The sequence below is a fragment of the Neomonachus schauinslandi genome, chromosome 10 (assembly GCF_002201575.2).
Source record: "Neomonachus schauinslandi chromosome 10, ASM220157v2, whole genome shotgun sequence".
NCBI lineage: Eukaryota > Metazoa > Chordata > Mammalia > Carnivora > Phocidae > Neomonachus > Neomonachus schauinslandi.
In genome coordinates, this window is record NC_058412.1 from 761108 (window position 1) to 788071 (window position 26964).

Here is a 26964-nt window from a genome sequence, read left to right on the forward strand (position 1 = left end):
TGGCATCATTACTGTAGGTACTGATGTGGCATCATTACTATGGGTACCGGTGTGGCATTGTTACTACATGCACCACAACCTGTGTGTTCACCTCAGTTATGATTTATCAGCTTCCTCACTCTTTCAGTCGGGATCATGGCCGATCTGAGTAAATGCTGCTGGTTGTTTTTGATCAGAAATGCACGCAGCATATTTAGAATGCCAGGCTTCGAGCTGGACTACATGAACACCCCCCAGTGGCACCCAACACAAGAAGCCGGCTTCTGTGTCTGCAAACTCTGGTCCAGCCTGACTCAGCATAAGCCTCCCGCCTTCAGCACATCACTCACTGGGACATCCTCCAGCAGTCTGTGCCGCGAAGTGGATTTCCCATTACTGATGCAGGGGACAAAGTCAAAACAGATGCCGGCATGTCCTGGTGTTAGTGGTACTGTTGTTTATTGAAGTACATTGAGCTCCCTTTACTCATTCATACAGGTACCCTTTACTACAAAGAGACTGCACATCTACTTTCCAAATTAAGCTTAGAATATAACCGAGAGGCACAGAATACTGATGTGAAGATGGAAGTGGCCACAGGGGCTGGTAGCTAAGCTACAAGGAGCTCCGGGTCTCAAACTCAGAACCTCTGAATGTGGCCCAGGAGCACTGCTGCAGAGAAGGAGGCAGAGTGGTGGGCCTCGCGGGACGCCAGCCGAGTGTCCTGGACGGCTCTTGTGACCCCTGCCCGAGCCACCACACCTGCTCGTCCCTGGGGGAGGGCAGACCTGCCACACTGATCCCCGCATCCAGGGTCCTCCAGCTCCGAGAGCAGGCTGGGGTCAGGGTTCCCACCCATCCGCCACTGCATGGCTGTCCCTGCATGGCCCAGACCCCGCCCAGTGTGCCCACTCTACATGCGTTATCCCGTCACTGGCTGTTTGAACACAGAGAGCTGAGACAGTCACACGGCCAGACCATCGGAGCTATGCTCTCGGTGGAAATTGTGTTCTAAAACTCTGAACCAAGTCATTCCCATGGTAAATGTTTGCAAGTCTCCAGAGTGAATCGCCAACATAATGTGATTTTGAGGGGTGCTACTTAGCATTTTCTTGGTACGAATGAGCTTTTCTGAATATTTCGCAGAAAGATGCCAACGTACATATTGGACTAGGACCTGGCACTTCATTTCTCTAAAATCCCTTACAGCTTAATTTAATTAAGTGGAGCTCAGAACTATGCCTGCTCATTTCTGTTTCTGCCCCTGGATTTGTTACAGGGCTTCAAGCAGCCCTTCCCGGAGCAGCATTCCCAGTGAGGGAAGAGCCACACCAGCTTTATGGACTGGGGGCATTTTGACATTTGCTCTTCCCAGCCAGTGCCCCCCTCATGCAGACGGAGGGCAGTAGAGGGTGTGACCAGGAACGCACCCCAGCATCTGGCGTCCATGCATCTTTGGAGAGTTAACACTCAGGGACGGTGAGCTCCTACCCCGGTTTCTCACTGTGACCCCAGTCTCCCATACATAGCACCATGGACCAGACATCTTCCAGAAAACCTGAACAGGACCCAAAAATAGGACACATGCTCATCAATTTACTTCTGGCCAAAGACTCCAAACCAGTGTCTTTCTGAGTTTATGTGTGGATCCCGAAAAAAGAATGTTAAATATTTTTGAGTAAGGCAATGCTAAACTGGGTTTATCTTTCAAAATTTCACTTAAAAGTGTATTTCATGAACAAGCAGAAAATGAAAGCCTTGTCCACGAAACCACCAATTCCAAAAACTATCCACATTGTGACATTTATGTTTGTGACTAAAGTGTTCTGTTTTTTTTTTTTTTTAAAGATTTTATTTATTTATTTGACAGAGAGATAGCGAGAGCAGGAACACAAGCAGGGGGAGTGGGGGAGGGAGAAGCAGGCTTCCCGCCGAGCCGGGAGCCCGATGCGGGGCTCGATCCCAGGACCCTGGGATCATGACCTGAGCCGAAGGCAGACGCTTAACTACTGAGCCACCCAGGCGCCCTAAAGTGTTCTGTTTTATTTGTAAGTCAGGTGGGTCAAACACCTCCTGGACATTTGCGGTGTGCTCGTTAGCTTCTCCAAGGAAGAGTTTTCCCCACATGGCCTCTCTGTTCCTTGCTCCCAGAAGGAGCCGCGTGCATATGTCGTGTCCCCAGCAGCCTCTGCTCTCTCAGGGTAAGGGGTCTGTGGACGTAGGTGGTAGGTGACCTGATGAGTCCAGGATGCTTGGGGCTGATCACAGCGGCCTCTCCTCCCACAGGTGTGGGTAGCACACGGGAGACGCACCTCCTGGCCTAACCCTGGGCACAGCCATCTTCCCGGGGACGAGAGTCCCGGTCTCTCCAAGGATTGCTTTGAGGACAGGCGTGGGACTTGTGCTCAACATGTCACATGTTCTGGACGTCTAGTCACCATTCAAATCATACATGGAGGAGAACGGAGAGGTTTCCACAGAATTCGGTCATTTCCCAGCTAATGCTGATGCTGCGCAGCACGTTGCTCCACGGGGCCTCCCTGGGGATCCGCCCGGAGTGCGCTGGGTGAGGGAGTCCGGTGAACAGGGCCGTTTACGGGGAAGCCAGGAGAGCGCACGAGTCGGGGAGAGGGAGAGGAGAGCACCTGTCCTCACCACGTGCTCGCCACGGCGCGGGATCACAGGTCCTGAACGCCAAGTTACTGTCCTCAGTGACGAACACTGGAAGGAGTTACAGATTGTGGACTTTTTAAACAATTAAATTTGATCAGAGCAAAGCCGCTGTGGCACGCAGCACAAGCAACGTGTGCCTCCCTGCCCGCTCCCGCCGCCCATTGCGGACCAGATGGAGTGTCAGTAAATACGTTGGCCACATCTCCTGGCGCTCTGGACACTGGCCTTTTATTCACGAGATGTTCGCCCTTCCCGTGTGTTCCCACGATGCTGCATGCTGTGTGGTGGTGGACAGAGCAGCCAGGCCGGGTGGCCGCTAAGCAGAGAAGGCTCCTGAGGGGATGGAAATTGCACCATCCTTACAGAGCGCTAAAACGTGTCATCTGCGGCCCAGGTCATGGAGAGCAGAGCCACACACAGCCCGCTGTCCCCACCCTGGCGCCGTGGCTTCTGTGCTTACAACTTGGCCACGCTGCCTGGCACACCACACTTCTCCATCCCAGCGGTGGCGCGCCTGGGCCTGGCTTCTCCACCTGCAGCCACCGGACCCTGGGGAAGCTTCCAAAAATGCATTTGCCTCAATTTCCCTCTTCTGTAAAACAGGGTTCGTGAGAGAGCTGGTTCCCCAGAGTTGTTTGAGGATGTCGCGTGGTACGCGGTGCAGGGCAGGTGAAGGCTGTCACTGCTCACTCAGGGTGCGTGTCAGGCCACGCCGTGGTCGCGGGTCGTTGGTCACATGGAGGACACAGCTCTGCATCTCCGCAGGACCGGAAGTCCCAGCCCGAGTCCCTCTGTCACCTGCCGATCAGACTCTTCCTGCGGGCCTCTCCCCTCGTCCCGAGGGCGCCGTCCGTCTGTCCCCGCCTCCTACCGCGGGACTCCTGCACCTGTGGACACCTGTTCTCGGCCTCACATGCGCTCGCTTCTCATCATGCTGAGGAACAGAATCCCTTCCTCCTCTTTCTCATTCGCTTACGCCCTGGCTGTGCGCTCTCTAGAATACCTCAGAGGCTAATTTCCATGCCTTTGATTAATGGTACCAGAGTGTGAATTTTTTAACACACTTGAAAATGAACTTGAATGCGCTCTTTGACACTGTATTTATTACAGCCTAATTTAGTTCAGCCTACTGTCCTGTGAGGAGCTATTTGGTCTTTATTAGCGTGATTTTTCCGTGGCTGCGGCACATTGAGTTTGTGGCCGTGGTGTTTACAGGTGGAGTGAAAGGCATTAGGCCTCGGTTGTGCCGTCCTAGCGCCCCACAGACCCTGCGGTTTCGGGCACGCTCACAAATGGGGCCACAAGCTATGTGGTCCAAGGCAGCTCAGACCCACAGCTGTGCTGTCCACGTCAATGCCTGCCTCGATTTCCCTCTAAAGATTGTTTCTTAAACAGCATGGCCTCCCCAGCCTCCCAGCCAGGGTGACCAGGTGCACGTGGACTCATCCCCCACATGTGCCCGGCGCCCCGCGCAGGCTCGCTGGGAACATAGCTGGGCTTTGCGCAGCCTCACCTGGGACGCAGGAGGGACCAGGGCCCGTGGTCTGCACAGCCTGAACAGGTGTGAGCCTCAGCCTTCTGCAAGGGGCCCACGGCGCCCACCGTGCCACCGCCCCACGTGGGCTGTGCTTCTGGCCATGAGCGGTGACGGAAAGCCTCCCACTGTCCACACGCTGTCCACACACTGTCCATACCCTGCCCGGCTCCTGCACACATCTGCTCCAAATACAGATCTAACAGCACCGCATCCCGCAGAGCCCTGGGGGGGGGAATCTCAGTAGTAAGCAAGGTAATTTTTTTTTTAAAGATTTTATTTATTTATTTGAGACAGAATGAGAGAGAGAGAGCACATGAGAGGGGGGAGGGTCAGAGGGAGAAGCAGACTCCCCGCCGAGCAGGGAGCCCGACGCGGGACTCGATCCGGGACTCGGTCCCGGGACTCCAGGATCATGACCTGAGCCGAAGGCAGTCGCTCAACCGACTGAGCCACCCAGGCGCCCTATAAGCAAGGTAATTTTTAAGTGTTAGTTTATTAAATTAATGAATAAGGTGGTGGCCACTAACTCAACAACCTTTTTAAAAGAATTAGTGACTCAGGAGGGCCAGTGAGGGGCCTCAGGGCGCGAGGACCATATGGTACAGAGGGCCTGCGTGTTCTTTCCCGTGTGTGTCCTAGACTTGGCACAGAAGAAGGGGCCACCCAGAAATACCAACAGGTGCAGACCACAAAACCCACCACGGCCTGCTCCTTGCAGCCCAGGACCAGGAAGGGCAGCCTGGTGGGACAGGAACGTTTTACACAGTAAGTGATCCACGCCAGCCAAACACGCAGACGTCCCCACGGACTCACCCCACCCTCAGCAAATGCCTCTGCCCCGCCAGGCAGGAACAATAGCCCCCCACCCCCCGCCAGGTGGTGTCAGGGAGCAGAAGCAGGGACCACCTCATGGGGCTGGAACTCTCGTCCCATCCATTAGCAGTAGGGTCCAACACCAAGAAGGGGACCTCGACTTCTGCCTGCCCTAGCGGTCCCCGGACAGCCCCCTCCCCTATGGAAGATGAGCCAGAGATATTCAGGTAGAACGACTTAAATGAGCTCAAGGATCTCATAATACAAAAATATCCAGGCTTTAGTAAACCGGGAAGATCTCAAACCAAGTGAAAAGGCGGTAGCTTCCAGCACGAAGATGTTGGGTGTTAGAATATCTGATGACCGTGTTCAAGCAGCGGTGATCGATGTGCTTCAGAAAGGAAGTAAAGCACAAACCTTGGAAACCGATGAGAAGACAGAAAAGCCTCAGCGGGGAGATCTGAAGCCACATGAGGAGATAAGTCACACAGTTCGAGATGAAGGTAATAACAAAGAAAAGGCTCAGCAGCTGAGCTGGACCTGGAAACGGAGGACGGAGGAGTCACCGCGGGCTGGACATGGCCGGCCTGCGAGGCTGAAGGGAGCTGACCTGTGTGCTGAGGTGGAACCCCAGAGGAGGAGGAGGGGGGCTGAAAAGTCCGGAAGGCATCCTGACGGAAGGCCCCCGATTTGACGGGACGGAAGACACTGCCCACTGCGGTGAGGCTCGAGCGCCGCCTTCAGCTCCCCTCTGTGCTGAGGCTGGGAGGTTTTACCTGCAGCCTCGTCACACAGGTTGTGCAAAGTAACGCTTCCCAAGATATTAATGTTCCTCCTCCTGTGTTAAGGCTTAGCCCTAGTTCCTTATGTTGAGAGTGCTGTGCAGATATTAACCCCGGTCTCGGCATTGTGGTGCTTCTGTCCCACGTGGCTGGACGCATGGAGCTGTGTGCCTGCAGCTGTGTGTGTGTGTGGCCACCCGCCCAGGAGAGAAAGCCAGCCCTGAGCATCCGTGTGCTCACGCCCAGCAGACGAGGCGTTCATGTTGAGTTTGACGGCAGGGGTGACCTCACCCAAACCCGCCCGGGGGCTGATACAGGAGCCACACGGCCACAGCCTCTCCCCTGCGGGGGTCTGTGCTTTGGTTTTGGTGCTGCTGCTCTTCAGAATCTTTTCCCCCAAAGCACGTCCAGGTTCCGGGGAGCAGGCCTGCAGCCCTGGCCTTCAGTCCGGTGGGCCCTGAACAAGGAGAGGAGAATGAGCGCCTCCCGCCCCAGGTCCTCCCAAACGCAAGCGGAACTAGGAATCCCGGTGTTTCCAAACCACTTTGCTGACCGAGGACTTGCTGGGCCCCGTTTGCTCGTTTGTGGTGAGAGTGGTGTGTAGGCCCCACGTCCAGCTCCTGCGTGGTTCGAGATGTTTGCCTGTAGACAAAATCCCAGAAAGCTCTGCCCGTATGCAAAACGTCAGGACTTTTAAAAACTTGGTTTCTGATCCTGGGGGGATACTGCAACCACCTGGTTCGTGTTGAACTCCGTTGCTAAAGAATGTTTTCTCAAAATGAATGCTCTTTTCTAGTCCAGAACATACACATGTAGCTGGCAAGGAGAGACGCTGTGTTTCACGGTGGATTTCGCGTTGGGATTCACCTGTTTTGACAGTAAGACAAAGGTAAGCTGCCCAGCAGGCACGGCACAGTGCCCAGGGACGTGCACTGTTACGTTTCAGTGGAGCGGACGGGATGCCACCAGCCCAGCCGGTTTGCCGTGTGCACAGCGGTGCCGGCCACCACTGTCCGCCCCGGCACGGGGAGGGTCTCCTGGGTCCTGCTCGAGGGAAAGCCCTCCAGCCCGAAGGTAAACACTTTGGAAAGAAATGTTATCTACTGCCTGGCCTCAAACCTGAGCATCTTGGTGAGAGAACAGCAGCCGTTCCCGGCGGGTCTCATTAGGTGCTCAGCTGTGGTTGACTTCCCCTTCCCGCACAGGAGACCACCATTTCCACCAGCATCTCTGTGAGCCCGAGCGTTCACCTCAGCCCATAGTATGTCATCCCACGGGGCTCGTTCAGAATGCAGGATGGGGACGCGTGGGCAGGACAGGTGCATCACACGGCAGGGGCGCAGAGCCCGCCGGCTTGGCCTGTGCCCGGCCGTGGGTCGGCACGGAGCTGGGGACGCCACATCTCAAGTGGCAGTCTCACCAGTGTTTATTTCCAGACCTCCCTGTAAAACCTTTGGATACTCTCTTCTACGAGTTAATCATCGCAGCCAACTCGGGATGCCCTGTGAAATCGCACCCTAGCTTTTCAGAGGTCTGGCCCATGTCTTCCCCATTCTTCTAGACAGTGGCTCCCGCAGGGGCGAGTTTGCCCTTGGGGGCATTTGAAGGGGTGTTTCTGCTGGCATCTAGTCGGGGGGAGATCACAGACACTGTAAGCTCCCTGCCGTGCACGGAATGGCCAGCAACAAGGTGCAGAGTCGGGAGCTCTGTTCTGAGGAGGGGCTGCCTCCTTAATAGAATTCTCCACTAGAAAACTCACTGCGCTCTTACTTTATTCCCTCCCAGGAAAAGGGTAGGAGGTTTCACAGTAGGGCTCTACCTAGTGTTTATTTATTTGTTTATTTACTTTTCAGGGAAGGGGGAGAGAGAGGAGGGAGGGGCAGAGGGAGAGAGAATCTCAAGCAGACTTATGTATTTGTTGTGATTTAAGACAGTAACTGGAAATTTTAAAGAACATGTGACAAAAAGAAAATTGTTCCAGAGCCTTGTTTCGTGTATGCCTTTTAAAAATTTTTAAATTTACAATATTTGAATTAATTTTCAAAAGAAAAGCTTTTGCGGCTTAACTGTGAAGAGTATACCAGTGGGTTGTAAATCTATGAAATGCTTATAACTCTTCTCCATTTGACACATCTTTATTCTTTTAATGTATGATGACATTTGTAAATTCAGTATACATAGGTTTTCCATTATTTCTAGATTGATATGAATAATTGTGAATAATTATGAAAATGGTGTTTTCTCAATATGTCGTTAATATAAGTTATTAGGGAAAAATCACATAGATTTTTTTGGCCTTAGAAACATTTAGATTGAGATTGACCATGCCTATATTCACAAGATAATTCATATTTCCATGATATAATATGCTTTAGATCAGACCATTTTGAGTTACTTCTGGGTCAGAAGTAGCCCCACAATGTGGTGGCAGTATTATTCACCAAATGTTCATAAGAACAAAGACGAGGTTTTGGTAGGGGTCTCAGTTTGAATGCTGGGCACCTGCATGGACGTGAGCCTCGGAAGTAAACGTGCGGTCAGATTCCTTAGCTCCCCACTTCTGTGTTTGCCAGAGGAGAGGTGAGCGGTTGTCTCCACACATGAACCGCTCACGTCTCCACGCGTGAACCGCTCACATCAGCTGTCCCTCTGCACCATGGGAAGGGAGTGAAACGCGAGACCTGCCATCACCGGGAAGCAAACATGGCTTGCACATTTTTCCTGCTTTTACAAAACGAATGGGAACCGTGTTGTCCAATATCTTTAAATTTCTAGACAAATTATCTTCAAACCATTTAAGCCAGAATAAACCAGACCTCTCTGTGCGCGTGCATCCCCGCCTTCTTGCTGGGGCTGACATGGGTCTCTGCGCAGAAGCCACGGGTTCCTGCACACGCCCAGCTCACTCGGCGGCCCGCTGGGCGGCCCTGACTGTTCACTCTTGATCCCTCTGGTTTGGTGGTAACCGACATCCCATTTCTGGTGTACCAAATCAGAAGCCGGAGAGGACATCAGCAAGAAGCAGGGAATAGACTGTGGGCCATCGGGCAGCAGAGAAGCGAGACAGCCCACAGACGAGCCATCAAGTGTCGCTTGAGATCTAGGACCAGAGTGGACTTTCCCCAATTTGCTTTCTGCCTGGGGTCGTGTTGGGAAGCGGCCTTGTCTGTAAACGTGAGCTTGCATTCCAGAACGTCTTCCTGCCGATGAGACATTCCACACAGACAGCAGAGAAATAACGCGTCTCCGTTGAGGGTGATGCGTGGCGGTCCTTGTGGAAGTCCTCTCGCCTGATTCCCCGCTGGGCTGGAACCCAATAATCCACAAGGAAGAACAGAAAGATTAGATTTGAAAAAACTGGGAAGGAATGACTTTCTTGTCAGAGAGGAAGTGTCAGTTTGGGTCTGGCCTGACTGGCAGGAAGAGCCCCACAGCGTGGCCATGCAGGATGAGCGATGCCACAGACACCGCGAACCCGACCCAGGGCTGTCCAGTAGTTAACAAGACAGGTGTGTCAGGAAGGACTCGAGCCATGACGGTCACCACCCACGACCTAGCAGGCTGTTTCCTGTAACACGCGCTTGACTGGGGGACTGTTGTTGAATCACTACAACCTCAGCAAATGCTTTCGTCTTCCAAGATCGAGACCCGAAACCCAGGATTCCCTCCCACCTCACCCTGTGTCCAGACGCGTCTCCCGCCTGTGTGTGGGGTGGGGGCGGCACTTGAGGTCCAGGCGGACAGCCATCATGATCCCACCTGGGGAGCCCACGCGTGTTTTGCAGAAGAGCTTACAATCCCAAAACTCAGCTACTGGCCTGGTACCTCTTTCAGGTGACACGTGCAGACACGGCATCCTTCATGGAAATAGCATGTTCGGTTTCTTCAGGAAAAGTTCTGTTTTAGGTACAAGAAAGAAGACTTCAGAAGGACTTGGAAGTGACTCGGAAAGAGCCCACCAGCAGAGGAAGTTCCACTGCACGGGAGCCGCCTCCCGCCCCCCCCGCCTCCCCACCCCCCCCCCCCCCTTCCCCCCCCTCCTGCCCCCCCGCCCCGCCATCTTGTCCTGCAAAATCGCGTGTGGGTGTGGTGCGGGTGCGCCCACGGTCAGTCAGACACCCCTGCGCCCGGCTCCCTGCACAGTGGCTGATGAAAGCGCCCTCGTCCCTGATGCAGCGCGGCTGTGGGAGAAAATCGGACATAACTGAACACCAGTGAACTGTGGGTGTGTGCTCTCCAAAGGCAGTGTTCCTTTGAAAGCAAGACAGGTTCAGGACAGGGTCAGTGTGGAGAGAATGTGCTGGAAGGTAACAGTAATAAACCCGCAGGACTCCGTTGTGAGGATCAGCAGCGGCGCTTTCGCGGAGGTCTTTTGTCTGTAATATCTCAACAGCTGACACCACGTGAGATGTTAATTATTGAGGTAATTCCTAAGTGTTATCCTGATGAGGGTCGACCACTATTTGGCTCTTCCTCGTAATCAGATTTGAACCACATGTGGTTCTATTGTTCATCACAGAGCCGTCTGGGCTTTGCCAAGGAATTTGGCAAAACCATGATGCCCAGGATGCCCCTGGCTTCCCTTGATGACAGGTTCCCGCGTGAAAGCGGGGGAGTGTTAACGTCCAAGGCAGACAAGATTTGGGCCATTCTGTCCGAGTCTCAGAGGCGGGCACGCCGGCAGGCACAGGAGCCCTGGGAGCCAGGCAGCTTGGCCAGCGCTCTGCTCACCGTCCTCAGTGCGCCTTCTGGTTAACTGTGCTGTGGTTTTTGCTTGGTGGCTGATGGCAGTGGGCCAGGGGCTGCTTCCGAGGAAGCGGTGCCTGCAGTGTGAGTTCTGGGCAGAACCTCCTAATTCCAACATGAGGAGGCCCTCCGGCTGGGAGTGAGAACACCCAACCCCGCTGAGGCTGGTGTAGACCCACCTTCCCCATCCTGAAAGCAAAGACCCGGATATTGTTCCCTGAGACCCTGATGGAGTTCCGGAGTCCCAGCACCTGATGGAGCTTGTTTGGACACTTTGCCCTGAAACACGGAGCCTGGATTCAAAAAAAAGAAAGAAGTACAAGACCCTGAGGTCAGTGGGGGTGAGGGGTCAGGGGTCGCCAGGGCAAAAGTGCCTTTGAATCCCTCCCCCACTGTCGCTGCCTCTTCGCCTTTTGTGACACTTAGAGAAAGATGGTTCACTCTTTCAAAACAAGCACTTTTATATACTAGAAACTGCAGCTTGCACTGGATTCTTCTGGGAGATGAAGACGTTTCTCATGAAGTGTCTGTAAGCACAGACTAACTTTTATAAAAACCACTAAGTCTTTATTTGCTGCAGACTTTCTTTTTTATTAAACAGTGAGAATTTATGAAGCACATTTCATCTTGAAGTACCTTAGTAAACAGCCCATTATTTTTGCGGCAGTACGAAGATGTGATCACTGCCTTTCTCAGCTTTGGTGCAGGAGAAACCGATGTGAGGTGATTTGGACAAGCCCCAGGTGGGGCCATCAGTGGGAATGAAGTTTTCCTTCTGTCTGCACCAGGGACCAAGTCTCGTGCTCTATAGCAAGAAGTGGGCCTCCTAGTGGATTTTAACAGAATTGGAGGAAGAGATGAACCATGAGAGACTATGGACTCTGAGAAACAAACAGGGTTTTGCGGGGGGGGGGTTGGTTAGCCCGGTGATGGGTGTTAAGGAGGGCACGTATTGCATGGAGCACCGGGTGTTATACGAAAACAATGGATCGTGGAACACTACATCAAAAACCAATGATGTATGGTGACTAACATAATAAAATTAAAAATAAATAAATAAATAAAAAGTCTTGCGAGCAGAAGAAGGAGCAGTGATCATATGACGCTGGTAGCCACGTACAGGAAGGAGAAAGCCAGGGAGGGTGGGTGGGGTGGCAGGAAGCGTGCTGCCAGGTCGGGGTCCGGGACTGCGGGACACCTGGAGCCCAGTGCAGGGACGGAGAGGATGCGGGCAGTCTGAGGAGGTCACTTTGCACAGACTGAAGAAGGGGAAGGTGGACGCTCTTATCACATGCTCAGGGTAGATAAAAAAATGAAGCAGATGTCTGCATTTTTAAAAATGGAGTATTTAATATATGAATAGATATTAATGACGTAAGTGAGGTATTTCTAAATCATAATTTCATTCTTTTGCAGAATGTGCTCTGGAGATTTAAATTTTCTCAGCTTAAGGGATCTTCAGATGACGGAAACACTCGAGTGAAGCTGCTGTTCCAGCATCTGGACACGAAACAGATAGAGGTGAAGGTAGGGAACCTGGTTTACGCTGCTGCCAGCCACACGTGGAGTAAGACCTAATGGTCAGATCATGTTTTCGTTCCCCCTGCATGCAGACGACCCACCTCAGAGCTCAGACGGCCGGGACATCAGAAGAGCCGATAGTCTGTCTTCTATAGAGATGCTTACAGCCTAAGACCAGGATCACTGAAACATATTAATTGATTCTACTAAAAATCACAAGTTCATTACCAAACGTTAACAGGAGATCGATATTTAAAAATACATGAGATGGGGCATCTGGGTGGCTAAGTCAGTTAAGCATCTGACTCCTGGTTTCATCTCAGGTCATGATCTCAGGGGTGAGATCAAGCCCTGTGTGGACGCACGGAGTCTGAGATTCTTTCTCTCTGCCCCTCACCCCCCTCACACATTCTCTCTCTCCCTCTCTCTCTCTCTCTCAAAAACAAAAACAAAACCCAAAAAAGAACAAGAAGACACATGAGGGTGCCTGGGTGGCTCAGTTGGTTAAGTGACTGCCTTCAGCTCAGGTCATGATCCCGGAGTCCCAGGATCAAGTCCCACATCAGGCTCCCTGCTCAGCAGGGAGTCTGCTTCTCCCTCTGACCCTCTCTCCTCTCATGCTCTCTCTTACTCCCTCTTTCTCAAATAAATAAAATCTTTAAAAAAAAAAAAAAAGACACATGAGAAGCCAGAATTGAAAGGAAGAGTTTTACAAACTGCATTATGCACAATTCAGCTGATGCATTGTCTGTAATACTGAGACCAAAACGCCGTTAACGAAAGGAGCTCAGGCACAACTTACAAGTTCACGGCACTGAGCTGTTTTACTGCCAACAGAGGATTTTTTCCGTGTTTTATGTACACGTGTTGTCAGCAACCCAGTTTTAATATAACTAAAGACAAATCAAAGGATAAATCCAGGGCACTAAGAAAAGAAAGAAAAAACCAAACGTGTGAGACCCACGAACACATACGGTTTGTAAATAGATCCAACTCTTTCCTGCATCGTGTTGTGATGAAATCAGAAGACACATCACAGAGGACGTGGTTATAGCCAGATGTCAGTTTTTAACATCTTTTTATTGAGTTTAATGAAATAATGTTCCGTATCTATGTTTTTTTTTAAGATTTTTATTTATTTGAGAGAGCAAGAGTGGGGAGAGCAGGAGAAGCAGACTCCCTGCGGAGCAGGGAGCCCCATGAGGGGCTCGATCCCAGGACCCTGAGATCATGACCTGAGCCGAAGGCAGACACTTCACAGACTGAGCCACCAGGCACCTGCTGTATCTACTTTTTAAGCACAACTGCAATTATACGGAAACTGTTGATATTCTTACATTTGGGGAATGGATAAAATCAAAGCCTGAACGTAAATGCTCTCAGGGCACTTAGGTCATGAGGGGGTGTGATGGGGCAGCAGGTGAGACAGCAGACCTCGTCCGGACGCAGGACACGGTGGTGAGGGGGGCACATGGAGTCCAGGGGAGACCCGCCACCAGCAGCGTGGGAGGGAGTGGGGAGACTTGAGATGATTCTCTATTTGGCATTTTCCCTGCATTAACACGGCGACCATGGGTAATCTGGTTGGTACTTGATTGGCCTTTGGAGGAGCTGGTAACAGGTTTCCTGCTAAAATCCTGCAAACCTCTTATTCCAGTGCATTCTTTGGGAGCATGGGCGACACTTTGGAAGTCAGTTCGCAGTGGGTCTGAAGGGTTTCATGCTTGTGGATATTCTAGCAGCTTCCGGCAGGGCACCTGCTGACCCAGGGCGCATGCTTTGGGAATATCCAGCACCTTCTGTGATATCAGAGGGTCCTTTTGACAGGCAACACAGGTTTCACTAGGTTGAAAGGCATTTATTTTGATCTTTTTAAGGTTTAGTGAACTTTTGGTGATCTGTATTCATGAGAAGAGTGGGACCTGGGTAATCTAAACTGGACAGTGTGAGATACAGTATGTGAATTTGGGGCATGCATTTGAAACATCTTAATTTCTTTGTGGCATTTGTAGACTGGACCGGTTCTGTTTTCAATTGGTGAAGACAGAGCCCTAGGAAGTTGTGGGGCCACAGGGCTGGACACCAGATTTGAAGGGCTTGAAGCTTAAATAGTTTGCTGTGATGTCTCTATAAAAAAAATACAGTTGGGAATACGAGAACCCAGCTGTACACAGAGAGACAGAGGTGCAGTGAGGGGCCGGTGGGCATGCTGCCTGGAGCCCTGGCAGGGCCTTGCGGGGTCTGGGCAGGTGGTGATGCAAATTCTCTCCCCCGGCCGAGGAGAGAATGCGTGTGTGGTGGGCCTCCAGGAGCAGAACCGGGCGCAGAACGGCTGTTTCCAGAAGCCACCTTGAGCCGACATCCACGTGTACTACAGCTTGTGAGGGACAGGAAAATTGGAAAAGACAGAAGGGGAGTCTGGACCCCGTGAGAACCCTCAGGTTTGAGGCTCCGTTTAAACAAACAGCCCTCGGGACGGACGTCTGAGTGGGGAACCCCAGCTTTTGCAGGTACTGGGTGGGAGTGGTATGTCACTCAGGAACGGGTTATTACCTCAGAGAAGACGGTGTTCCTGTTACCTGCATTTCCTGGTTCAAGGAGTGATAACCGTGGAACGATTTTCCTCCTAATATTTATTGAAAACTCTCTGGGCTGTTTGGCCCGAGCAGTGCCTCGGTGACGAGTGCGTTGTGAGAACGCAGGGTCCCCCGGAATCTGAGGGGCTCGAGGGCCCCAGGACACCACTCACGAGCCTGGGATGTGTGCAGAGATTGGCACTGACTCCAGGCCGCTTCCCATGGCTGCAGGGCAGGGGGTGCAGCAGTTTTTAAAGAAAATATTTGGTTTTCTTCTTCTCATCTCTTTCTCCTAAAGGAATTGTGAAGTGAAGGATCTGCTTTCCTCCTGTTCCACGTGTTGGCTGCGTGTTGCTGCCATGAACTGTGGACCAGAAGGACTGAGCCTCAGGGCAACGGTGCCCTTCCCAGTGCCCCCGGCTCCTACGTCCCCCGACCTAGCTCCGGGAGCCGTGTGGGCATTGTGCATGCTTCTCTAGGATTTCACTTCTCCCGACAGACCGAGCCGCCGAAGGGCAGCTTGATTTTAGCTTTTTGACTTCAGCACTTAACAAGTGTGTTTAAACGAATAGATTAATGAACAAAGAAAGAGCAAATTAGGGGCGCCTGGGTGGCTCAGTTGGTTAAGCGACTGCCTTCGGCTCAGGTCATGATCCTGGAGTCCCTGGATCGAGTCCCGCATCGGGCTCCCTGCTTGGCAGGGAGTCTGCTTCTCCCTCTGACCCTGCTCTCCCTCATGCTCTCTATCTTATTCTCTCTCTCAAATAAATAAATAAAATCTTAAAAAAAAAAAAAAAGAAAGAAAGAGCAAATTAGATACACGCACAAAAATTTTTATCAGTTTCCAAGGAGGAAATTGTTCCAATTGCCTTTAAAGTCCGAGACTTTCGATGCTACTTGTGGGTGATCGCCCATGCGTGTGCAGGAAGCCCGTGGTGCTTGTTGAAGGCAGCGCGCTGTTAACGAAGGATGAGTGTGTCTCCGGGAGGAGCAGTGGAGTGTGATTGTCACCCGCAAGTGACCGAGCGGGTAAACTCCACCAACACCTGCTGCTCGGCTCTCAGGGAGTCGGCCCAGCATGCTGACAGGGCTTCGGAGCCTGGGCGGGGGCGCACGCTTGTATGTAAAACGTCCGAGCGCTCCGGCGAGTAAAGGAAGTTGTGTTTCTGAGCCTGAAACGAGGCTGCTGAGCTTCTGTGGCCAAGAGCATTGGTACCACGGCACTCGTCATCGATGCGGCCGACCTGGAGGAGCTGGGAAGCAGGTGGTGCAGGGAGGGGGGCACAGCGAGGCAGCGCCACCACGTGGAGACACGCGGGTGGGCCACTGGGCGTTCCACGTGACAGTGGGTGTGAGCAGGAGCGGTGCCTGTGAGTGTGGCCCCTTCCAGAGTGTCTGTGGGGTTGTCTCCTAACCCGTTCTCATGGAGCTGGAACAACAACAGGGCTAGCGCACTCCCTCTGTCTCTCTGTCTCTGTCTCTGTCTCTCTGTCTCCTTTTCTGTCTCTCTCTGTGTGTCTCTGTCTCTCTGTGTCTTTATCTCTGTCTGTGTGTCTCTGTCTCTCGGTGTCTCTGTCTCTCTGCCATTCAGCATCTCTGTCTCTCTCTCTCTGCTCCTGCACCAGGCTCCTAAGTGGCTCCTCCCAGAAATGAAGTAGCCACGTTTGACTTTGGAGCTCTAGGTGACATCTTTGTCTTGGTTTGGAGCCTGTGTGGCCGAAGGTACAGAACTACAGTGTTCACACTAACAAACGCCATGGAACCGACTCTATGAGCACAAGCCTTGTCCTTGAGTTACCAGCACCGAGGAGAGGAGATTCCCAGGGCAGAGACGGTAGTCATGTGCCGGCCGGCTCTCACTTCGTGCGGCGAGCCGTCGGGGAGGCTCTGTGAGGTCCGTGAGTCCGCGGCCCACTCACTGGAACCCTGCCGGAAGCCTCAGACACCCTCAGCGCCCTGCCGTGTGGCCGCCGCAGCTCAGTTAATAGCGTGTGGGTCTCTAGCTCAGCCTGGCCTCCTCCTGGCTGGGAAGTCATCATGTCCCCATTTTCAGGAGAAAGACTAAGGCCAGCCTGCCCATAGAGCACAGGCAGCTAGCCCAGCGACCGCCAAGGCTCCCTTTGCGTTCCGTGAAACTCTCACTCCCCAGCACGGGGCACGCGGGCGTGCCAGCCAACAGGAGGACCCTGCCTGGTCCCCACGAAGCCACCCCCAGCGGCCTTGCAGCTTCTCATCTGCTGGCCTCCGCCTGATTTCGAGTCAACTCCTCTGCCTCTGAGGTTGTCGCCTTCCTGTAGACTTTCACTGGGAAGACACCGTCCAGCGTCGGCTGTGTCCAGGGCCTCTGCCAGTGTTGGGATGTGGGGCGAAGGAGACGTTCAGAACCAGGGACAGAGATGAAACCCGTAAGACACAATCCTGCCGTGAAAGAAGGCGCACGTCCCTGAGAAGCTGAGTTACTATTTCTTAATGACCTTCTGTTGAATGGATTCTCTCCTCTCGGTTAGGATTCCACCACGGTGACGTGATGGGATGGGACTCAGAGCCGGGATGGGACTGCGGATGTGCCACTCCGATGGCTGGAACAATGCTAAACGTGGGCTCCTGGCGCTGGGAAGCCTGGTCCATCTGCCTATTGTCTCCCCACCACCCTCTGGTGTCCATGCGGCCCACGTTCAGACACTCCCCACAGTTAGCTGTTCTTTGGAAAGCGTTGTTGTGCACGTTCTTCTTCTTTTCTTTTTTATTAAATACGCTCTACACCCAACACGGGGCTTGAACTCACGACCCTGAGCTCGAGAGTTACTTGCTCCGCTGATGGAGCCAGCCAGGCGCCCCTCGTACACGTTGTTTTCGAGGCCACCCAGTAGAGGGGGCTCCCTGGGTGCACCTGCTGGTTCTCCAAGCCTCACACCTGCCCCGCAGCTGCTCAAGCAGACATCAGGTCTCGGGCCTCAGGCTGTCAGGGGCTTGGAGATGTTTGTTAGTGCCGTCGGCCCAGGAGACAAGCCTCAGGGCTGGCCTGTGGATGGGCCGGACTCGTTCCCCTCTCGGACCGCTGGGCTTGGGCATTCACAGGTGGGAGAGAAAGGGCTTTAGAACAATGGCCTATCTGGGCCAAGGTCCATACATGCCCGGGTCCTTCAGGAAAAAAGTCTACTTACCTGATGTCTAACCACTCAGCTTTCAGACGAACTGAAAATGAGCCTCAGGTCCTATGGGGGAACTTCATTTTCCCAGGAGAGTTATAGAAAACCCTGACGCATACCGAGACACACTTTGGAATTTATGGGACGTTTAGAAGCCGTGTCAGACATGCTCAGTTTCTGTCCGAGCAGACTCAGTAACCCGCTATCCCAGGACATCAGGGGTCTTTGCTTGCGCATGATTTTATTTTGCGGACTATTTCCAGGGGAAGATTTTGGGCGGGTGTGGTGAAGGCTGCCATGGGGAGCGGCCCCAGGCGTGGGTTTGACCCTGTGAGCTGCAAATGCAGCCGACACGCTTGCTATGGGGGGGCCTCGGGGACCCGGGTGGTTTTATTTTTCTTCCTGGTAATTACGGTCATAGTTTTTAGTTTTTTTGTTTTTTGGGGGTTTTTTTTAAGATTTTATTTATTTGAGAGAGAGAGAATGAGAGACAGAGAACATGAGAGGGGGGAGGGTCAGAGGGAGAAGCAGACTCCCCGCTGAGCAGGGAGCCCGATGCGGGACTCGATCCCGGGACTCCAGGATCACGACCTGAGCCGAAGGCAGTCGCTTAACCAACTGAGCCACCCAGGCGCCCATGGTCATGGTTTTTATCACCCTATCGGCCAAATCATATTCTCATGACTGTCTCTTCTATTTTTTTTGATAGACCATCTCTGTTAGGCTCTCTCTTCTGGACATCGAAATAATATTAGTTTTGTAATTATAAGATGATATTTCAATTCAAAGATGTGGGTAAAGAAATAGATAGATGTAAATATGCCTTCTTCAACCAAACTTCACAAGAGAAGCAATAACTCGGGGGTTTTTTGTGATTTATCGCTGTGACCACAGTCAGACAGCCTCACCTTCTCCCTGCCACTCTCCTCACAGCTGCACAGATGGGGAAACTGAGGCCCTGGCGCTTCATGGCATGCCCGCATCCCCCGGCTTCTGTGCAATGGAATGAAGGGTACGCTGGCCGGGCTGGCCTCATGGATGACCACCTTGGGTTTCTTTCCTTCATGTTTAAAAACTGGTAAAATATATACAGCATAAAATTTCCACTCTAACTACTTTCCAGTGCACGGCTCGGTGGTATTATCAAGTGCTGGCACCCCCGCTGCCATCCCCAGCCCTTCCCATCCCCCCTCCCCCCAGCCCTGAGTCCACGTCCCGACCCCGAGGACGTGTCTGTCCGGGCACCACGCCCAAGTGGGTCCGACACGCGCCGTCCAGGGTTTGTCTGTGTGACACAGTTGTTGCATGTCACTCTGTTCAGGCTGCACAGTGCTCCGTCCTTGGACTCACCTCTTGCCTGCCCACGAGCTCGTGGGTGGCTCCACCTTCTGGCCGCCGTGGGCAGAGGTGCACAAGTGTGTGCTCAGTGGTCCTGGGCGTGTCCCCAGGAGAGGGACCGCGGGGTCCTGGGCTGCCCACCCGGCTTCCCACCTGCACCCCGGGAGCGTTCCCAGGCCTACCATCCCCGCCAACTGGTCATTTTCCTCTTGTGGAAGATTGCAGCCACGCTCGTAGGTGGATTTCCCTGGTGATTAGTGGTGTGCAGCATGTTTTCACGTGGCTGTTGGCCATTTGTGTATCATCTCTGGAGAAATGTCAATTCAAGTCTCTTCCCACTTTTTAAGAAGGTTGTCTCTGGTTGAGTATAAGGAGTTCCATCTCTGTATAGTCTCGGTGTTAACCCCCTTATTAGAAATACGATTTGCAAGTATTTTCTCCCAGTCTGTAGGTTGCCTTCACTTTATTCCCTTGAAAATGGCCTGATGGCCAGAAGTTTTTAATTTTGGTGAACCCAGCATATCCGTTTTCTTGCTGCTGGACAACCGAGTGTGGTGGTTCACGGCGGCTCGGGTGCGGCGGCCCCCGGGGACCCCCGTTCTCGACTGAGCCTGCAAGGCTGTGTGAACGGTTTGCAGCTGGTTGTGCACTTGTCCACAGGGCGGTTCGAGGGCTTCAACCTGAGCAGAGCTGCAGGCCGCCTGCCTAGCAAGAGCTGCCCAGAATCACAGGAACGACAGCACTGCGGCCCACGGGCCGTCTTCAGTGACCGCTGCCGGCTTCCCTCTTCCCAGGAGTGCGTGGATTTCTAAGCAGCCATGGCATCTGACGTGCTGCGAGCACAGCTGGGGAGGTGCGGGCCGCCCGTTACAGGGCGGGAAACCTCAGCTGCCTTCTGCATTTCCAGACACTTCTTTGTGAGGCCTTAGTGTAAAAAATAAACAAGGTGAAACCAATTTGCCTTCAAGCTCAGACTTTGCGCTTCCATCTCGTTTGACAGGGAGCCATTACTCAGGGACAGAATTTAATCTGGCCGCACTTGCCTGAGCCCCTGGGCTGAAGGATGGACTTCTTACAGGTTTCTGCTTCCCCGCCAGCAGGTCACCCACTCAGACACGCTGTCGACACCTGGACAGGTACGTCGCACCCAGACGTGCCGTGGCAGGTGGTGCAGGCAGTGGGCAGAGCCCGGTGCCCCCGGAGCCCAGTTCCTGTGACACCCCGCCATCTGCCGCCGGCAATAAAGGCGGCGTGGACCCCACGGTCCTGACCGTGAAGGCACCGTGGCCTAAGGGGAGGTGGACATCTCCACTCCACCGTTTAGAAGAACCGGAGCCTCCTCTCCCCGTCCCGGGCACGGCCCACCCATCCCAGCGCAACGGAGGACAGCGTTGTCTCCCTCTGACCGCAGGCCCGCTGCTCAGGGCAGGAGGGGAACGACAGTGTTGCAGAGGCAGACCCCGCGCCTCGCGCAGGGACTTCCCTCCTCCACCCCGTCCTTCTCTGGGGGCCTGCTGCGTGCAAGGCAGGTGGGGTGGATGCCGGACGGACCCCGGCACGCAGACAGGGATGAGGATGTGTGAGTTCGGACCGAAGTGCTCTGGAATACGTCAGAGAATTCTCAGTGCACGGGGCCGGAATCCGCTGAAGGCCACACACCATCCTCTGAATGCGGCATCCCAGCTGGATCAGGTTGGGGTTCACCTCCTTCCGCCCCGGGGCTCCCTGTGAGGCCCCTGCTGAGGCACGGACGGCTTTCTGTCGTGATAGGGATCAGTTTATTTCTGGTGCTAACGTCGTCAGCGGTGTGGACAGGGTTGTTAGTTGCCGTCCCCACGCGCAGGAAAGGAAGGAATGAGAGGACGTCTGCGCAGGAGGGGCAGGGCCCACAGGAATCCACCCTGGCTAGGGATGGGGCTTGAGGCAAAGGTCAGGATGGCCGGCGGGGCCCGGGTAGGGGCCACAGTGGTCGCGTGGCTTGCAGGTGTGTGAGGACGTGTCCGAACGGAGCCCACAGACTCAGGAGTGCGCGGATGGCCACGCGTCTGCTCAGTTAGCAGGAATGTAATTTAACTGGGACAAATGTGGTTTTTAGAAGGATGGCCTACACCCATGGGTTCTCCCTGAAACACAGTGTCCTTCAGCGTGGCACACACCGCTGACATGTCCCTCCTCTGAGCCTCAGAGGACACTGTCGGGCCCTCGCCCCCCATCCGTGTGGACTTCGGTCCCCTGGGGACCTCGCGGGGCTGGAGCTCCACCTCCTCTCCCCCACCCCTGACCGTGGCCGCCCTCAGGAAGCGCAGGCCTTCTTTAAGAGTAAGAGTGGTGGGTGCTGCTGTGTAGTCAGATGGAAACCACCTTAAACTAGCGTCCGTGCGCCAAGCTGCCTCGCTGGGGGCATCACCAGTGGCCACCGGAGCCACGAAGTGCCTCCAACAGGTGGAAGCACACAGTTTCCCCCTGCACACCTGCACCTTCCTCACTGCAGCCCAGGTATAAATGCCGTGGTCGCAGGAAGCGCCGGTCCGCACGCGTGACTTGCTGAGGGTCCCAGACGACAGGATGTGGAATGAGAGTCAGGCCTCGGCAGCCCCACCTCAGACATGGATCTCGGTTCACGGTGCCTTTTCTGTGCTTGTTGTGGAAACTTGGCCACATGGAACGGGGAGCAAAAAAGGCTGCCCCGGGTGCTCTGGTCAGTGGTCTGAAGACCAGGCTGGCACGTCCAGATTTCCAGAAAGGACAAAACCGCCTGGCAGCCAGTTGACCCTGATGTGGGGCAGGCGAACGCCAGAGGCAGAGGCGTTTCCTCCGTGAGAAGGGGTGGGTGAGTTGCACAGGGTTTCTTGGTGACCTGGTGATGGGGGCAGTGACCGCAGCCCTTGTCCACACCCAGAGCAAGCTGCCCAGAAGGAGGGAGTGGTGGACCGGCCGGCCTGGGAACGTGAGGCTAACGGGCAGGACGCAGGGTGGGGGGGATGGCGGGCCCCCCACTCACAATCCATGGCCATCCTGCCGAGAACCAGCCTGGTGCTGGTTACCACAGAGCTTTGGCAGAAGCTTCATTTCAGAACCTTCTGGAAGAGCGAGTGGGGGCTTAAGGCATGAACACAGGGCAGGCGGTGGTGCTCTGCCTGTCGGGTGGCCCAGACGAAGCTCCCTGCCCGGACCCCTCTCCTCCTTACCAGCCGTTTCCTCCCCATCCACGGCCTTGTTCCCGAGCTCGGTGACGGAGAGCCGGGATCACCAGCCGGGACCACATCCTGAAGTGCCTGCTCACAGTCCTTCCTGCCGCGTGGACCTGAATGGGGGCTGAAGATTCTCTCGCGGAGAAGCATGACGGATGTAGGCAGAGAAAAGCAGAAGTGACCTCGAGGCGTCATTTTCTCAGGCAGGAGGACAGATGCATCCAGGCCCGCGGGGGCCGCCTTGCCATGTCCTGCGTCCACCTGCCCGTCTGAGGTGGACGAGAGGCAATGACCGGCTAACACGTGTTCGTTAGTTACTGGCAGCCCCCAAACCATGGGAGCATGTTTTCCCTGGTGTTCCGATTCATCTGTGTCTGTGTGGGATTTTTAATACAAATTTCAGAACGAGGGAAACTTTTTCCTGTCTCTTCAGGAAATTCACTTTGTTGACGTCTCTGTGGGAGTTATATATCTTCTTTAGGACGTGGAAATTCCCAGATAAAATGTTTATCAGAGGGTCGCCTGGGTGGCTCAGTCAGTTAAGCGTCTGCCTTCAGCTCAGGTGATGATCCCAGGGTCCTGGGATCGAGCCCCGCATCGGGCTCCCTGCTCGGCGGAGAGCCTGCTTCTCCCTCTCCCTCTGTCGCTCTGCCTACTTGTGCTCTCTATCTCTGTTAAATAAATAAAAATCTTAAAAAAAAAAAATGTTTATCAGAGCAGAGAAAAGGCCCAGGTGCCCCTCGTGCCCCGGCAGCCTCCCCACGGCGCGAGCGATCTCTCCAGGCTGCACTTCGTGCAGACGGCCCCGGACTAGCAGGCACCCGGCTTTAAGATCGGTGTCTCCAGAGGACGCAGGCAGAAGCGATCGTCAGAGCTGTTTGGGGAAGTCAGACTTTTTAACATCCTGGCGAGGTAATACCGCTGAGCTTCCGTATAAATAAGATTTATGACGTTATAACTGCCTCGTCTGCTGAAGGGGGAAGTGGTTTAAATGTGAGCCAGAGAACGGAGCAAGGAGGTTTCACGGCCTGGAGACGCAGCAGCAAGAGAGATGAGTCACAGGGGTGCGCAGAGGTCGTGGACAAGCACCTTCTTCAAGGAAATCAGATCGGAAGCCAAGTGAGTGACCTTCACTGGACAGAGAGGGCTCAGGGGGCCCGGCAAACTCCACACAGGACTGGGCCGCGAGCCATGGGTGTCAGGAGGGCACTTTGAACACGTCTCCATCTTACCGGAGGGCGGGCAGGCTGGATTGTCCCCTGCTGGGGCCCTGCCGCCCCGAGGAAGCAGGACCTCAGGGAGACTCCCTCTTTCCAGCCATAACCTGCTCCTCTGGGTGTTTGGGATTTTGGTTTTCCCACACTCTGCCGGTTGACCGCTCACTAGGAGTTCTGTGGTGTCTGTCACCATCCCTCCTGCCGGCCGTCACCACCCCTAGTCTTGTCCTTGCACAGGTCCTGATCTTTGTCCCCGGGAGCGCCATACCCCATCTCCCTGGTTCATGCTCCATCTGTGGCTCCCGCACCTGCGGAGTCCCCTGGGGAGCAAAGTTGGGGAAACCAGCACCTGCAGCTGACCGCCGCTCATCAGAAAATGTGTCCGTGAGCTCAGACACTTTCTGACAAATGCCTGGCAGCTTGTGCACCACGATGGGCTGTGGATGGAGATGTGATTTCTAGCGGAGAAGATTTACTGAGGACACACAGGGGATTTCAATGTCGGTGCGCTGATGGGAAGTGTCGTCTTGTGAGCGATGGCGCAGACCCGGAGTGCGGACTGAGGAAGAAGAAATGTTTTCTCAGGTCCGGGTGACCTCATGATTCATGTTTTGAGGAGCCCAGTATAGATCCTCATGGCTTCCTAAAAGTTTTACCTCATTACGGAAAAGTTCTAGGTCTTAAAACACTCAAAAGTTGATAATCATGCAAGCTATGACTCAAATTCCAAGTCATTATTTCGGCCACCGTGAAATACTTAAAAACATTTTATAAAAATCTAGGTCATTAGGACAAACACGCACAGAGGAAAGGGCCGGGCACAGCGGGCGGACCTGGGGTGGAAGGCAGGCGTGTCTGTCCCAGGCGCGAGCGGCCGGCTCTCTGGCCCTCAGCCCTCTGGTCTGTAAGGCGCACACTGTCTCCGCCTGGCGCAGCTGCGGGCTGTAAATGCGATTGACTGGACCGTGCATGAGAAGAGAACACGCGGGAGGCTGCGGGTTTCGAGGGTGAGCACACGGCGCGGAGAAGTTCCCGGCACTGCGGCAGTTGGGTGAGGCCTCCTCCTTCCAGACGACGATGTGCCTTCAGGATCCCTTAAGCCCCGAGTGCTGGTGTGGTTGTGGGGGAGACAGTGTGCGGGGGGCGCACTCCCTCTGTGTCCATGCCCGGGAATCTCACTGCTTCGTGTGGGGATCGTGCAGAGCGTGTCCTCCTGAGACTGGCTCGCTCCACCCAGCACAGTGTCCTCAAAGCTCATCCCTGCGGGATCCCTTCCTTCGTAAGGCAGGATGGCGCTCCCCTGTACGGATGGACCACATGTCCTTTATCCGTTCGTCAGCTGAACGGGCCTCCAAGACGCCCTGTCTTCACAGAGTCAAACCAGTCTGAGGGACAAAGCCGCCAGCATCACAGTCAGAGAGAGACAACACGATTGACTCGGTGGGGCCGTGTGAAGCCCCCAGTAACCTGCACCTTCTTGAATCTGTCTCCGAACCGTGAACAGAGAACTCCTACTTCACGGCGCCTGCCCCATCGGGCCCTTCAGGGAAGCGCGGCGCTGTGGATTCCGTCACTCTCCCACGTCACTCTCCCCGGCATGGGGGCTCTCCGTGTCGGGCCTCGGCTGCCCGGTGGGCATGTGGTCAGAAGTCAGCAGGGCCACCTAGGTCTAATCAATCCCGCAGCTGTCAAGGTTAAGATTCACTCGCATGCAAAAGAGGAACTTAATTCAAAGTGGAAAGCAGTAACGGGGCTTCTGTGGTTCCTGTAGTTGGAGTCGGGCTGGCTGGGAGCACGGGCCGGGGTCACGCAGGTCACGAGGGTCCCTGGTCCACCCCTCCATGAGCAGGGGTCCTCTGTGCCGACTGCACCTTCCTGCTGACACTCTCCATGTGCTGGCAGATCCGCCATTCCCACACCCAGACGCACCTGCGTGGAGACCCTGCTCCCGCTCCCCGGGCCCATGTCGGCCTCCCCAGGACACTGGCTGTCCACCTGCATCCTGTCCCCATCCCATGAAAGGAGCAGCTTCCCGAAGGAAGGCACAGGCATACACAGTCCCGGGAGGGGACCGAGGTGGACGTCACGTTTAAGGGAAGCGTGAAGTCATTTTTGAGATGTCAGATCTTGAATCACAAAGAGGAGCAGCTCAGAAAAGCTAAGATGGGTGGTGGGGAAGGATGTCCTTACCCGGGGGGGCGGGGGGGATGACTACTCCCTCGTGCCCCGGAGGTCCTGCCCCCAAATTAAAATATCAGAGATCCTGCCTTTACAGGTGGGGAAAGGAGCACATCTGGGACTAGACGAGCCAGCTTGCTGTCCTTGCTGTCCTTGCATTGTTGGAACTTTCCTTCTGATATCCTCTCAACAGTTGAGAGCACAAGACAGTTTTGACAAAATTTAGTTAAGGTGTCAATTAGGTAGCAGTTCTCTTAAAAGGAATTTTGATGTTTTCGATTATTTTGGAATTTTATTATGCCAAAGTAGAAGAGAAAACTCAGAACAAGATGTGTAAAGCTCCTTCCCCACGGGTAGAGCGGGGTGACAGCCGGAGAAGCTTCATGTTCACCCTCAGAAGCGTTAGGACGCTGATGACCCGCGGCACCCTAACTGAGATGGTTTACTCAGTCCTGTGTCAGCTGCGGGTCCACGCCGACCTGCTCGTGGACGTAGTGGGGACCCGCGTGGGGTTTGCGGAGAGAGGGAAGACCATCTTTGGCATGAAATCCGTATCACAGCGTCACCAGGGCGCCGACTGGCCAGTGTCAATAGGACAAGACGGAGGTCATGTGACCCCCGACCCCGCACAGATGGAGTCAGGGCCCAAATGGAAGGCGGGAGCATTACCTCTGTGAGACGCGAGGAAACAGGCTAGCCTGTCAGACTGTCCATGAGAAGCAGTATCTTTGTGTCTGTGGTCGTGTTGATCACACTCTGCCTCCCACCCTAAACCTTCCTTATTTCATGCGCATTTGTACCTGGCTTCCTTGGAGCTCAAAAAGCATAGAATCTGTTAAATGTTCTGTAACGTGCTTTTCTAAGATTTACAGCATTTCATTTTATTTTTCTTGCAGGAGCTTGAATTCCCGGACCTGACGGCTGTCCTGCACTGCATTCACGCCTTCCTAGCAGCAAAGGTGGCCTCCGTGGACCCAGCATTCATGGACCGCCAGAGCATCGCGAGGAAAGTGCTTCTGTTGAGCACTGAACGTTAAATTATTTTCTTAAGAAATGACTTTTTCCTGCAAATATTGCAACTTTGTGTGATTTTATAACGAGCCTATAGTTGTGATACCAATAAAATACATCACTAGTTTGCAGAGATGGGTCGTTCTTCTTAGATCTGACGGGCCAGGGTGCTGCTCGGGCGTCTCTCTGAGTCACACACGGAAGCGTGCTCTGCACCCTGCGCTCTGCTTCCATTGCTAACAGCCAGATTGTG

General features: G+C 54.0%; 1 protein-coding gene across 1 annotated transcript in view; it reads left to right on the forward strand.

The window, feature by feature from the left end:
* Window positions 1–26737, forward strand: part of SNTG2 (syntrophin gamma 2) — a 158739-nt gene extending 132002 nt beyond the window's left edge. Inside the window, exons 15-17 of the mRNA XM_044918857.1 lie at window positions 6581–6673; window positions 11947–12057; window positions 26597–26737. Coding sequence (XP_044774792.1) covers window positions 6581–6673; window positions 11947–12057; window positions 26597–26737 — 345 coding nt within the window. The remainder of the gene's footprint in view (window positions 1–6580; window positions 6674–11946; window positions 12058–26596) is intronic.
* The last annotated feature ends 227 nt before the right edge of the window (window positions 26738–26964 follow it).